The sequence below is a fragment of the Dendropsophus ebraccatus genome, chromosome 4 (genome assembly GCF_027789765.1).
Source record: "Dendropsophus ebraccatus isolate aDenEbr1 chromosome 4, aDenEbr1.pat, whole genome shotgun sequence".
Lineage (NCBI taxonomy): Eukaryota > Metazoa > Chordata > Amphibia > Anura > Hylidae > Dendropsophus > Dendropsophus ebraccatus.
The window spans coordinates 131808238-131823506 of NC_091457.1; the positions used below are offsets into that span (position 1 = coordinate 131808238).

Genomic DNA, 15269 nt, shown 5'->3' on the forward strand with positions numbered 1-15269 from the left:
CCATCCCTGATCTATAGCCTTACATTGTTTAGATCAGGGGTGTCAAACTTCGCTTTGGCTGACCAGAGATGATGGGGATTGTAGTTTTGCAACAGTTGGAGGGCCATGAGTTTGACACCTATAGTTTAAATTGACCACAGCCGCCACATACAAACTCATCTCTACAGTCTGCTCTGCCAATCACTGACAAAGAGCGGAATGTGCCACTAGCAGTGATTGGCTAAGCGGGCTGTCACTGCAGAGATTGGTTCGGCAGCTGCGAAACACGGCGGGAGGACAGCAGGGAACAATGGTAAGAATAACATCTTTAATATTTTATGGCTGCACGGACATTGCTAACAATGTCCATACAGCCCTGCCCACACTATTATCTGTCTAATAGGCCTTTAGTTATGCCCTATCCTGTGCTTACTGGGGATGGCTACCACAGATAGGAATACCCCTATAGGCAGTGAGAATAAGCACCAGATTTAGCTTATGTTTTTTTTTTAATTATTCTCTTCCAAAAATGCACTATATGCCTTTATTAAAGCAAATGTACCAATTCCCTTTTTCTTTTTTTAACACTACCTTTTCGGCGTCTGTGCGTAGATTACGGTGGCCCTGTCCATTTTTCAAAATGCCTCCCAGTTCCTGGGATGGGCGCTGTTTTCTTCATGTGCACTTCAGCCTGCTCTATGCACTGGAACTGGGCCCATTGCCACCATAAGTGGGCTGCATCACTGAGGGGAGGTAATGTTGTTAATATGAGTCTGGGTATTTATACAGTAAGTGTCTGGAGCCATTGCACGTTACAAAGCTTTGAATCAAGGTGTCATCTGACTGCGTTCATCTCCCCTCCTGCTACAAGTGACGTACACAGTGGAGATCGGAAGCTACGTCTCAGATTTCTGCTGAGTAGTCCGCTGTGAATTTTTCAAAAAATAAAAAATAAAAATAAAAAGATACACCATCGACATACCGTTATATGACTTTTTTACTTGTGCGGCCTTCAGCTGTTTCACCCCTGCAAGTATACGTGTATATCTATATGTGAGTTGCTTTGAGCCCATCTCAATGTGGATGATCACAAAAACGATTGTCAGCCTGTTAGCGAGTTGTAAAAAAGTCTTCTTGTCCTCAATCAGAGAAACACAACAATAGTCTAGGAGTTATGATGGCCTTTAATGGCTAACTGGAATAAAAGAATTGATGTTAAACCACAAGCTTTCCAGACTACTTAGGTCTCTTCATCAGACATGGAGCTATAGATCTGCACAAAAGAACAGCGGAGTGATATATTAAAGAATAAAAGTGGATGAGCTTGGAGGGTAAATTCTTAATGAGTCCTCAGATAAGCGGTGTGAGAGTTTTATTGTCTGTAAATTGGTGTTCGTTCAGAGATGCGATGATGCTTCACTATCCCTGCAGCAGGTTCCTTAGATGGTATAACATGGCATAAATCCTGGTGGCAGATGTAGTCTTGTGTGAACTGTGTCAAAGGCTGGCATGGATTTGTATCCCGAAAGCCCTTTGTCTCTTGGGAATTTGACAGTTTTCATATATTTTGTGTTGTGTCCTGGGATGGATGTTTAGCCACAAGGTGTTTTATTGTCTTTGATTGTTAAAGGGTTCTCATTCTCATTTTAAGTGTATGTTCAGTTCCCCAACATATAGACGTCTAATAGGGATTACACAACTGTTTCTTCTCTACTTTTGTATTGAACATGTTGACATCTGGGTACCCTGATGTGATCATCAGAAATTTTAGTGGTTTATATGTAAATGAGGCAAATTTTTAGGCTATGTTCAGACGCTGTATGAGACCGGCTGTTCAGTGACCCGGACGGTCTCAAATAAGATCATCCCTGATCTTTAGCACCGCTGAGTTTTGATAACTCTCCACTGCACGCTCCATAGTGTGCACTGCACGCTCCATAGTGTGCACTGACAGGGTTTTCTGCAGCTGCTATTCATTGAATAGCAGCCGCAGAAAACCGACATGTCGGTTTCTCGTGGCGCCGCTAGGGATCCCGGCCGGAGTGTATACTATATGTATACACTCCGTCCGGAATTCCCTCAACCTGCAGCACTACGTAAGTACCGCAGAACTTACGTAGTGTGAACATAGCCTTAGACTGTAAACCTGCCCTAGGCCTTATGCCTACTACACTGATTCCTTTGGGTGTTTTTTAAACCCCCTGTTTCCTCCGCTGCCCCCTAATGGCCTGCAGTAGTCATAGCACATTGCATTAGTTTTTCAAAACATGTAACACTCCCTTATACTCACCCTAGCTTTTCTATCTATATCTCTGTATATTGATATACACTAGAAGGTAAAACGCTATCTAGTAATGGACACCTGTGATAGAAAAGGAAAACTAATTTTATTCACCTTTAAAACCTTTAATAGTAAGTGGATCCTCCACGAGCGGCCATTACATCTGTGACCCTTCTAGGCTTACTCTCCACCAGTCCTTGTATGACGGCTAGGGGTATTTTCTTCCACTCTTGGAAATGACGTGAGTTCCTTCACCGATTTCAGAGGGTGGTGGCACCACTCAAGTCGACGCTCCAGCTCATCCAAGAGGTTCTTGAAAGGGTTAAGGTCTGGGCAGGCCAATCCATTTGATGATGATTACGCCTTTGTCGAAATCAGAGACCTCCAAGCTGCATGGCATCTTGTATGCGACCGATGCCAACATTGTTTCCCACACTATTCATGAGTGGTGATGGTGATGTGTAACACGACGGCACAATGATGTGGATTGCAGGGGTGTCCAATTACCTTCTGGTACAGTATACCGTATATTAGTTCAGAAAGTGCCAACCAGTTATCCCATTCCAGTATCTAATGGGCTTTCTATGACGAGGAGTATTCTTAGTTATCATATGGGACAAGAGAACAGAATATAGAGATTATTATGTAATTCAACAGTTTTTCCTAATACATTCAGGAGTAAATGAGTGACAACCCCTCGTATAGGGGTATTGGTGGCCATATAGGTTGTCCCCTATTCGCCCTAGAGTCAAACATTAAGAAAAAGAGTAATGGACTGTATTACATTTTGACAGAAAAGGAAAAAAAATATGCAATTTATTGGTGATTTACCGGGACCTCTTATAGTTAAATAATGACACTTTGTTCCCTAATTGAGTGATCCCTACCTGCTGCTTATGGGGACTCTCTGTTACATTGAGCGCATCATCTGCCGCCTATAAAGGGTCCTTGGTGACATTTTAGAAGTTTAATATTAATACAAAATTCTTGGGAGTCAGATTAAATGTAGCTATTGTGGTTGTACATTTCCCTTTTATCGCGCTCTGTTAGACATCAATCTTATTCAGACGGATTACATTTCATCTCTCTCATTTTGTGGCCCATGACTCATTACACATTAAAGTGACTGGTTTCAGGCCAGAAAGAATTGATACATTGTAATAAGCAGAATGTACACGGCTGGCGGCTTCATCCAAATAAAAAAGGCCATAAAAGTGTAGAGAGACATGGACTCTATGTATTTTCTGCAATCCTTCACAGACCCTATTCTCCCGAGGAGTCACTTTATGTATACAGGACTCTATCAGTCCCATATGTACAATGATGGTAACACATGACATGAACTGGTTCAGAGGGGCCTGCAAAATTATTACCAAGGTATTCTGATTGGATACTGTTGAATTTCACATCACCTTCCATTGGGTATCATGGCTTTCTACATAATCAATTCCCTAATTTCTCTGATTTCAGAAACCTATAGTTATTAAGGGTGGTGGCCATAGATTTCTCCTTTGGCCACTCAGTAATAAGCCGTTCCTTATGATTGTCCTACACATGTGCAGGCTAAGGGCCCTTAAATCGTTTGAATCCAAACGATAATCGTTCGGTTGAAATGCGGTTAACGATTAACGACCGAACGAGAAAACGTTGATCGCTTTATAAGACTTGGACCTGTTTTTATCGTTGCTCGTTCGCAAATTGTTTGCATTGAATAAGACGTTGTTCGGTCGTTCGCAGTAGATACGAACGCAATAGCGAAGAAATAGCGAAGAAAAATGATCGCAAATACAATCATAAGGAGACCTCTCTGTGGCTGCTTACCTCCCTTGAAAACAAAGGATCAGGCATGTTTAAATTCAACATGGCTGATCCTTTTTGGGCAGTCTCATCGAGACATTTAAGCCTACCCTCATGACCCTGAAATCGGAAATGGAGAAGGTTTATGCAAATTAGCATTTTGACCTTGATTACGCCAAGATTTGTTAGTTGTATACTTTACTGTATATAGATATATACCGTATATGCATAGTTACATGCAGAGAGAAAGTATATAATGTAGATCATAAACCACAAAATAAAAATTACATGAAGTTGAAAATCTTTTTCTTACAAATCAACTGGTTTTAGAAAGCTATATAGATTTGTAATTTACTTCTGTTTAAAAATCTCAAGCCTTCCAATACTTATCAGCTGCTGAATGTCCTACAGGAAATGGTGTATTCTTTCCAATCTGACACGTTGCTCTCTGCTGCAACTCCTGACCGAGACAGGAACTGTCCGGAGCAGGAGAGGTTTTTTATGGTCTTTTATTCACTACTGCTCTGGACAGTTCCTGACATTGACAGAGATGGCAGCAGAGAGCACTGTGTCAGACTGGAAAGAAAACACCACTTCCTGCAGGACATACAGCAGCTGATAAGTATGGGAAGACTAACAGAACTAACAGAAGTTAGTTACAAATACAGAGTACCCCTTTAACTAAGGAGAAAAATGCTCTTTCCCACTATTATCTATACTGTGCTTATCCTGTTATGGCCCTTTAGATCCAGGGCCTGGCTGATAGATGCTCAGGTCATACTGTATGTCTATGTTGTTACAATGATTAAATACAATGGAGTAGCTATATGGGTGCAGATGTTTTAGTTGCATTTGGGTCCAGGACTTTGGATGCTTCATCTTCTGTATATGAGAGACACATACAATTATATGATATCTGGGGGGTCCTATTACACATCTTGCACTGGGACTTGATGTTATTATGCCTCTTGTTAAATACTTATATGTTTTTCATTGTTTTTCAGCCAGAATCATTCAGAAAATCAACCAAGATTAAACGTGACAAAGAAAAGCACAGCTGTAAAGGATGCGGAGAGACCTTCAACTCCATCACAAAGAGGCGACACCACTGCAAGCAATGTGGAGCAGTAAGTGTCCAGTGCCAGCATGGCCGTTCTCATATGGAGTTTGGAGCTTTTATTTTTAATCTGCCCCCCACCCCCCCGATAGGCGTTGGCACATACACTCACCGCAGCTGATTGGTGTCCCGCGGCACGGCTTCGTTCCGGTCCTGCAGTGATGTTCAAATCCGGCGCACACTCACGTTCACCTCTGCTGTGACTCCTCTTCTGTCTTCTGTGATTATACGCTGGAACTCACGCGCTTCAATGCATTCTCTATAGAAGCGCGTGACTTCCGGCGTTCAATCACAGGACAGAAAAGAGGAGTCACCACAGAGGCTGAAGTGAGCGCGCGCCAGATTTGAACAGTGACACTGGACCGTAACGAAGCCACGCTGCGGGACACTGATCAGCTGCGGTGAGTATATGTGCCAGCACTTTTTTTTTTTTTTTGAGAACTGCTTCTTTAAGTGCTCCTTAAAGGGATTATCCAGCATTACAAAAACATGACCACCTTCTTACAGATATAATACAACTCTTATCTCTAGTTCAGGTGTGGTTTGCAAATAATAGCTCTATTCACTTTATTGGAACGGAGTTGCAAAACTCAACCCAACCTGGAGACAAGAGTGGTGCTGTCTTTGGAAGAAAGTGGCCATGTTTTTCTAATACTGGATAACCCCTTTAACATACTATGGCTTGGCACAGCATCCAGGTTGTACTATACTATATCATAACACAAAGAGCATGGCGTTACTGTTCCTCCACATGCCCCCGATAATACAAGACTTCTACAGACCAAAACCGGAAAGAAGTTCTTTTCCTAAAAGCAAAGTTTCTAAGGGAGAACGCAGACATCAGGCAGCACACTATGGCCTGTAATATGGAGTCAGAAAGTGCGCTGCTGGATAACAGTTATTATCGCTGTTTTCCTGCTGCAATACTACTGGCACATGTGCTGTATCCTTACCCAACCATATAGAGCTGTATCAGGACACTACATTTGGCTTCAGCTAAAGGGTCGGAGGAAGCTTTATGTAAAATTACACTAAAAGGACAATTGAAAAAGCTCTTGTAAAAGCCTTCTAACCACTATACTTTGCTTCATAATGGCTTGGGTACAGTAAGAACTGGCTAATGCACAGTACAGATTTTAATTGTAGTAGGCGGCTTCTGAGCCAAAGTAGCACAGCGGAATCTTATCAGCATGCATTTTCAGTATACGGTTAAAGGGAAGGTGAATATATTCTGAGATCTCGCTTGAGATCTTCATCGATCTCATTGGAAACTCCTTAAAGGGGTTATCCAGCGAAAATACTTTCGAATCAACTGGTTTCAGAAAGTTATAGAGATTTATAATTTACTTCTATTTAAAACTACTTATCAGCTGCTGTATGACCTGCAGGAAGTGGTGTTTTGTTTTCAGTGTAACTCAGTGCTCTCTGCTGCCACCTCTGTCCGAGACATGAACTGTTCAGAGAAGGAGAGGTTTTCTATGGGGATTTGCTGCTACTCTGGACAGTTCCTGTCTTGGACAGAGGTGGCAGCAGAGAGCACTGTGTCTGACTGAAAAGAAAACTTCACTTCCTGGAGAATATACAGCAGCTGATAAGTATGGGAAGACTTGAGATTTTTAAATAGAAGTAAATTGCAAATCTGTATAACTTTGTGAAATCAGTTGCTTTGAAAGGAAAAGATTTTCGCTGGACAACCCCTTTTATAGGAAAGATGAATATATTCGGATATCTCACTTGAGATCTTCATTGATCTCTTTGGAAACTCCCATTCACTGCAGTAGGACTACATGCAATCTATACATGACTGGGAAGCACAGTCTTCTTGCAGTGCATACTCCCACTAACCTGATGTTCAAAGTTGAACCTCCCCTTTAAGTGCTTTAAAATATTTTTTTTAGAATCATAAAGCTGTCACCTTTTATAAGTCAATCAATCTCATATTTTAGTTTACAGTAAAGCAATACAATATTGCTCCCACGTTAGCTCTTCCAATATCGCATTGATATTTTTCTGCTTACAGGTTATCTGTGCAAAATGTTCGGAATTCAAGCTCCTTGCAGAAAATGCGCGAAATAATCGGGTTTGTAAAGACTGTTTTGCCTTGAGCTCTGCTCCGTGCAGTCCGGGAGGAGCTGACATCCCCGAGAATAAGAAGAAAGCTAATCTGGAGGTAATCTTTCAGGAAGCCACTAACTGGGTATTAATGAAAGCAGTGCGGTGTTATGGCATGGCGCCAATAATAGAATTGTTTCTTACCACTTCATTAGCAGTAGACGTGTGACTGAGTTCCATATCTGGCGGTTTTTATTAACAAGTTTTAATGATGAACGCCAAAACCAAGGAGCAACCATGGGGAAAAAAATACATCTGCCGCTGCATTTTATGTTTTTTTTTTTTTTTTTTCCTTTTTTGTGTTTATCTTTTAATAATATGAAGCAAAAATTATAGCGAAGAAAAAAAGTAGGGGAGGCGCAGGCAGGACTCAATTAAGGCGACGGGTGGCCCATTAGTCTCTATGGACAGCGCCATTTATTGTATCTGAGCCGGGTTCTATCAGTCCCTCATTATATGGCTGTAACTGGATTATTCTCACCTCAGATAACCTCTATGACAAGCTCCTTTCTTACTTTTTGCTGGTGTAAAAGGAAATCTTTGCCTTATGAGGCGTGTCGGATAAAGCCACTTCTGAGGCTTGATACGATTTCTTGGATATCGTAGCTTGTGGTGTATTGTTATATAGATACAGGACTAATAGGATTGAATTTGCTGCCCCACAGCTTAGAAAGGAGCTTGACATTTTTGATGGAATTTTTTTTAAAGGGGTTCTGTGGTATTTCTAAAGTCGCTCACATAATGTTTTCAGTCTGCATTGTCTGTTACAGAACCATCACAAAGCAGATACATGGTTGATGTATGGGATTTTCTAATAGAAGTAGCCAATGCACATTGCACTTTAAGGCCCCGTTACACTAAACGTAATCAGTCATACTTGGACGACTACCGGACGTTCTGTCTGATAATCGATTGGTGTAATAGCTCATGCTGAAAGACAATGATCAGACGACATGCACAATGGTTTTACTATCCATAGGTTTCCACATTATAAAAGACAAAATCTAAACATTTAAAGGGTTTTCCCCTATTCACAGCTTGCATGGGGAGTTATGAATGGAGTTGTACAATGAGTGGTACTTGTGTGATGCTGTCCCATTCTTTACCTATGGAGCTGGTAGTAATAGCTGACTACAGCGCTCATCATGTCTGCCAGCGACTAAATACAGCAGCTCCATTCAAAACAAAGACTTGATTCTCAAGATCACAAGGGGTTCCTATGGTCGGACCCCTACACCATCTGACAACTATCACCTATCTTTTGTGTCATCATTCAGAATACCCCTTTAGGCCGTATTCACATGCCTTGTGAAGTTTTAGGGTCCATTGAATGGTATCAGATAATCTGTGGTGTGAAAAAATAGAGATGTCCTGGTGCGGAGTGTGATCGCGGCACAGATTCCCCAATAGAAGTCTATGGGATCCCTATTTTTCACAAATTTCAAGGATGCCACATTTGTGGAATTTGTAAAAAGCTCTAATGTGATGGCACCAATAGTGAAATTAGGTGGGTAAAGGGGGGGGGGGCACTCCTTCGCCCACACAGGCCGGGGGGCCCATTGAAGTCTCGGCTGGTTATTGGTGGCCAGTGGTCCTAGTCTCCCCTCACCGCCTCACCTCCCAGCTGCGCTCCTTGTTGTTAGCGGCACTGACAGGCTGCGCAGAGGTCAGCTACCCAGAGGGCAGGCCGTTGCAATAAAATGTTCTTCCTCCAGCCACAAGAGGCCGCTCCCTCCCCCTGCGCTGCAGCGTACAAGTAATGTCATTCATGTCAAGCCTGCAGTGCTGCACAGTAGGTAAATAGGGCTTTATTTTATTTTTTATGTACAGAGGAAAGTGGCTACAGGGGTGTAGAGAGGACAGGCACACTACCAGAGAGTAGGGGTGTGCTTTGCTGGCTAACTGACAGGGCCTAATTTGGGGGTACAATCTACTGGCCATGATGCCATGTGGGGTGTATACATGTGAACAACATACTGGGAGGATGGCATGGCTACACTTAGTGGAATATATATTAGGCTATATGCCTACATCAGTGAAAAAACGGAAATATTAAAAAACAGATGCAATCACAGGTGTTTTTTCACCTAGCCAGCTAGCGGATATAAATCATGGTCCTTAAAAATCACTGGATGTGTGAATGAGCCCGTAAACTACACTTACAAACTACATAGGAGTGCCCCCAAAGTGGTGTCCAGTGCCCCCCACTGTGCTAATAACTGCATAATGAAAAGTTATAGAATTTGTCGTTGTAATTTACTCAGTTGCAGTTCTTTGCCATATTCTTTACCAGTCTCTCTCTGCTTGTAGTCAATGATAACTTTCTTATCTGTACATTCATAGGCTGGGTCCCCTTGTGAGCTGAGGGTCCGATATACAAAGTATATGATATTTTATGAGCTAAACATAGCGCAAGTCTCTTTCCCATTCTGGATTTCTGTTGAGCAGTTTACCTGCAATTGGGTGGTATAGCCGGGGCTAAAACCACTATAAATAGAATACTCACAGCAAGCAGTGGTATTACAAACTGATTACAATATAACAGGGTTGCATAATGCTTTATAATGCAAATATGTACACAATATTGAACAACCTATTAATCACACAGAGGCATAAACCAATATATACTGTATATTCTACATAAACCTGTCAGCAGGTGCCTAGAAATCTTTCATTCCTTGGGTTCCTAATAAATACCTTTTTAATCATACACCTTGTAGGCTGCAGTCCAGCAGGGGGTAGTATGTGCAAGTAACATGCATTGCTTACTTCTAGAGATGAGCGAACCTCGAGCATGCTGCAGCCCCCGCTAATCAAATACCGATTGTTCAGGTTCGCATCGACTCGAACCCGAACCTGGTTTGCTCATCTCTACTTACTTCTATTAGAGTTGGGGTCTCCCATTAACCTGACCTGCCAATTGGCTTAATATTAGCCTTGCCAGCAGTGAGAGATACCTCCGGGGCTCTTGACGCTATGGTTCTGCAGTTATAATATAGATACGTCGATGACATCTTACAACCATCACTCATTCCGCTCCATTGCTCTTGTGGAATTATCTCAGCAGCTTGTACTGTATAAACTTTTTTTTTTGCAAACTTCATAAAGGCTTCTTGTAAGCTATACTTTTAAGTGCTCGGCGTACGATGAAATCACCAGCACCTCTCCCACAGCCTCTTATTGTGAAAATAAAAGACGTAAACTTCCCCCCGATGACTATAAAACGGAATGAAATTCCTACAGGGCCCTAGAGGCGTTTTCTGGCGTAAGAATTATGCTGATTTACTTGAAATTAGCAATTTGCGCAGCTTTTTTTTTTCTTTTCTTGTAAACTCCGAGCAGTTAATGTTTCTATAAGAAGAAGAAGGGGAGGCCTGGTGCAGAAGACAATGGCACGCGGCCCATTAGCTGATTAAACTAGATATCTCTGCCGCTGCCAGTGCCTGCTCTAAGTACGCCATTATTCCCAGATCTATTATTTCATTTCATGAATCTAGTCTTCTATATTGGAGAATTGTATATACCATCCTCTTCTTCTATTATTGGAATCCTTCCATAAATGAGTGGGAGCAGGGCAGCGGCAGGGAAATAATATTCCCCAGTGCTTCCCTGAGAGACTATCGGCAGACACCGGCTCCTCATACAGGCGGAAATAATCAATAAGAAGCTTGCTGTAAGGAATCCCAATTCTCAGCTCCCGCTGAGGCTAAATCGAGAGGGCTCCAGATAGCCGCATCTACTGGGATTATATTGTGCTGCATTTAGAAGTCATTACCCGGCCTTATAATCCTATGAAGAGTATTGTCCAGCAATAGCTTCTGATCTCCCACAAACAGCCTTACACTTGTCTATAGGTTCTTTCTGATATTGCTTTTCTGCTCTATTCAAGTGAATGGACTATGTGGCCTCCACCGTCTGTGGGTTCTTTACTACCCAGTTCCCTCAGACTCTTCTCAAAGGGGTTATTAAAGGGGTACTCCAGTGGAAATATTTTTCTTTCAAATCAACTGGTTTCACAAAGTTATAAAGATTTGTATTTTACTTCTGTTTAGAAATCCCAAGTCTTCCACTACTTATCAGCTGCTGTATGTCCTGCAGGAAATGTTTTCTTTTCAGTCTGACATAGTGCTCTCTGCTGACATCTCTGGCCAAGACAGGAACTGTCCAGAGCAGTAGCAACTCCCCATAGAAGCACTGTGTCAGACTAAAAAGAATACACCACTTCCTGCAGAACACACAGCAACTGATAAGTACTGGAAGAATTCAAATTTTTAAATAAAAGTATTAAATTACAAATCTATATAACTTTCTGAAACAAGTTTATAAAAAAAAAAAAAGATTCTCACCGGAGTACCCCTTTAAGGGTTAGAAAAAACAGCTGCGTTCTTCTGAAAACAGCACCACATCTCACCTCAGGTTTTGTGAGGTATAGCAACCTGACTTTATGCATGTAACTGGACGTTAATATTACACGCAAACCAGGGTCAGGTCTGGGGCTGTTTACAGAAAAAAAGCAACTAGACTTCTTTTCTAATGCTGGATAACCCCTAGTGTTAGATAAACTTTATATATAAAGTCCACAAATATATATTCCAGAAATGTTAGAAGTTTAGATCGCACTGGGTCTCAGTCTTGGGACCCTCTCTGATCATAATTTTTAGCAACACGAGTCATTTAGGAGGAGGAATGTACAGGCGCAGCTCACAGTCTTAGTATCTAAATGGGTTGAGGTATACCTAAAAAAGCCCCTACCTAGAAATGGGCAAGAAAAAACATATAAAAATGTGTAGAATTTTAGTCCTCTAAACCACAAAAAGTCCCAACCTTTACGTGTCACAGTTTTAATAGATAAAGAAATAAAATAACATCATATAATATCAGATTGTCTTGTAAAAATATATGTATAAAATGGACATAAATAAAAAAATATATGATGGTCTTGGTTATTAAAAAGTCATATACAACATATATAGATCGAAAAAGATAGCCTTAAAATGATGATGGTTAAAAGTCAATGTGTTACCGCTGGGTACTGGCCAGTAGATGTTATTAGCAGTGTTTCAAACCTCAGATTGTTTTGGACTTGTGGTCCTTTTCATGTGACTCACAGCTCCCGGTACCTGGTGCAGTGAGACATTCGATAGTGGCCAGGTTGAGTTACACTTATTTCATTATACGTATAGAGAATGGCGTCTATGACGCCGCTCACCCGTCCCGATTGAGGTGATGGCTGCTGTCGTGGCTCTCTCCCTCCTACGAAGGCTGACAGTTGTAATCACTTAGATCTGGACTGGAGATGCTCTTGCAGCGCGTCCTCGTGGTGTTCGGCGTTCGCGCGCCGGTATCCGGCCTCGTTCTATGTCACAGCCTCGTTCTGTATCCCGGCCTCGTTCTGCGGCCTCGTTCTCACTTCGGGTATCTCCGTCTAGAGTGAGATGCTAGTAGGGATACCAGATTGTTGCCGTGAATTGGTGCCGTAAATCGGTCGGGTGAGGAAAGGTGGTGGGGGGCCCCCCGTGGTGGTATAACTTGCGAGTTGGAATATTGGAAAATAAACAGTTCATATATTGCGCCACAAGTCATTTACCAGCCGGCGGTGATGTGCTTTATATAGTCTATAAAGGGCATAAACTGGATCAGGCGGCTGCAAGAACAGCACTGGTGTTTGCTTCAACCGGCTATAATTTAGAATCACAGAGGGTCTCAGCACAGAGACCTGGTGCAAACTAAACTTCTGACATGTTTGGACAACACATTAAAAGTTTATAAAAATTACAGTAATGCTTTAAGTCCTAAAGGAGAAGTCTGGCAAAAAAATTTCATTAAAGTATTGTATTGCCCCCCAAAAGTGATACAAATAAATCCCCAATATACACTTATTATGGGAAATGCACATAAAGTGCTGTAATCATTCTGTTAAGCTTGTCTGTCATTAGTTTATGCTACCCTGAGTTAGGACACATCATCCTACTGACAGCCTCTTTACGGTTCTGTTCCTATGCATTAGAGCCTTCTGTGGGAGGTATATGTTGGGAGGATTTTTCAATGTATACCTTTGATGGAAAACTCTGATTTATGGTACTGTATGAGCATTAGGTGCATATGTCGCCCCTGGACATTTATGATAAATGATGTATGCCATGCAGTATGTTATTCTATGCAGCCTAAAAAAAATAAATGCTCACACACATAAATAATACTGGGATATACCAACATAAACTGGCTTTATACCGAAGATCCCTATTTATATGTATAGTGCATAGAGACCAACACTTCATATGACTGATACTTAGAAGGTGGCTCACACCAACATTTTACCAGTGACATTCACCAACTTGATCTACCCCTTAGTATAGGGCCCTATTGCTACCTGTGCACCAGCTATAGCCACACCACTAGTCTGTAAAGCAACCTCTGTACTCTACCTACAGAACACCAGACTTGATATTGGATATAATAGCAGAGTGGGAAGCAGCAGGACATGTATGCAGGGCAATGGTATTAAACAGGAACTACTAATTAAAATGCAGAAATTACATTGTACATAACCTTAATGATGTGTCTCTCCACTGCCATCTAGTGATCCAAAAGTGTTATTACAGGCCTAGTTATTTTTATCTTCTGGAGAGCATCTACATTTGGGTGGCTTCCATGCACCTGCAATCTACAATGTGAGAGGAGGGAATACAAGGCTTATGTAATCTTATACACACCAGAGACATTGCTCAAGTATCAGCCATATCCTGTATTTATTCTTTTACCTAAGGCAATGTATTCTGTGCACTACTTTTTTTTTTCATAATATGCGTTTTGTATATTTATGGTTGTTTGTATACAGTACTTTACATGTAGTTTTATGAAGCTAAATATATTTCAGTAGTTTTTCCTATTCTTTTAGTTGGCAGGCAGATTCTCATGAAATAGAGCAATTACTTCTATGTGTAGGCCATTGCTTGGATGCCAGTCCTCATCTACAAGCCTGTACCATATACATTATAAACTCTATCAGCAGTATTATAGTAATGTAAAACCCCAACATACTATAATATGACCTATAACAAAGGAGTATTATAAGCAGACAATATTTTGTGGCCCTGGAAGAAGGTAATGGTAACATGTAAAACATGTCAGTATATATAGATAGAGATATAGACGTGTGTGTTTATGTATACATTATCCACTTACTCACATTGCTGTGGTAGGAGAGGAGGGGAGAACATCCCTAATAGATACACGTAGGAAAGAAATGCAATTTCCTTTGATTCTTTTATCTGTACTCTAGTGTTGTTAAAATCAATTAAATTTACATCATAAAAAACCTCTCTCATTCTCCTGAGTATAATGTTTCCTAATATGTATTCAGCAGCAGTCATTACATTATAGAATAAAGATCTCTCTTCAGTTTGTGCGCCTGTCTCCCTCCTGATGTATGTGGTGTAAGGCTATGCTCCTATAGCGTACTGTATGGGGCTGACAGGCATATGCTCAGATTCCTGCTGCATGGGTATCTTGCCTTCCTATCAATACATCAGTGTAGAATATGTGCAGATAAGTGACATGTCCCTCTTACATATGTTTTCCATGCGTAGACTGGGTACAATTGTCAGGTGTAAGAGCAGATAGGAGCAGAGAGGCAAGTGCAAAAATGGAGGCTAGGGATTATTTTTTGGGGTTGGGGGGTTGGGACCCCTCTGTTCTGTATAATGTGGGCACATTGGATACTATTGTATAGTAAATGTCATTCATTGTAAAAAGCCTGTCTGGCATATGTTCATCAGCACTAGAAGGTGTAAAGCTTTATTTTTCATTTTTTTATATGAAGGGCTGCTGATAAGTCTTTGGCTTTGTGTTTTTTCTTTGTTTCTATGGTTACATCACATGAAAGCCTTATGTGTCTAATATATGTTTTCAAAATTTTGTGTATGTGACTTATGGCAACAAGATTTAGATTCTTAAGTCTTTCCTGATATGTTTTAGGCCTGA

At 41.3% G+C, this 15269-nt stretch overlaps 1 protein-coding gene across 1 annotated transcript in view; it reads left to right on the forward strand.

Annotated features, from left to right (window-relative positions):
• FGD3 (FYVE, RhoGEF and PH domain containing 3) overlaps positions 1–15269 on the forward strand; it is a 196696-nt gene that overhangs the window by 170439 nt on the left and 10988 nt on the right. The window contains exons 16-17 of the mRNA XM_069967044.1: positions 5062–5184; positions 7195–7344. Of these exons, the coding sequence (XP_069823145.1) occupies positions 5062–5184; positions 7195–7344 (273 nt within the window). The remainder of the gene's footprint in view (positions 1–5061; positions 5185–7194; positions 7345–15269) is intronic.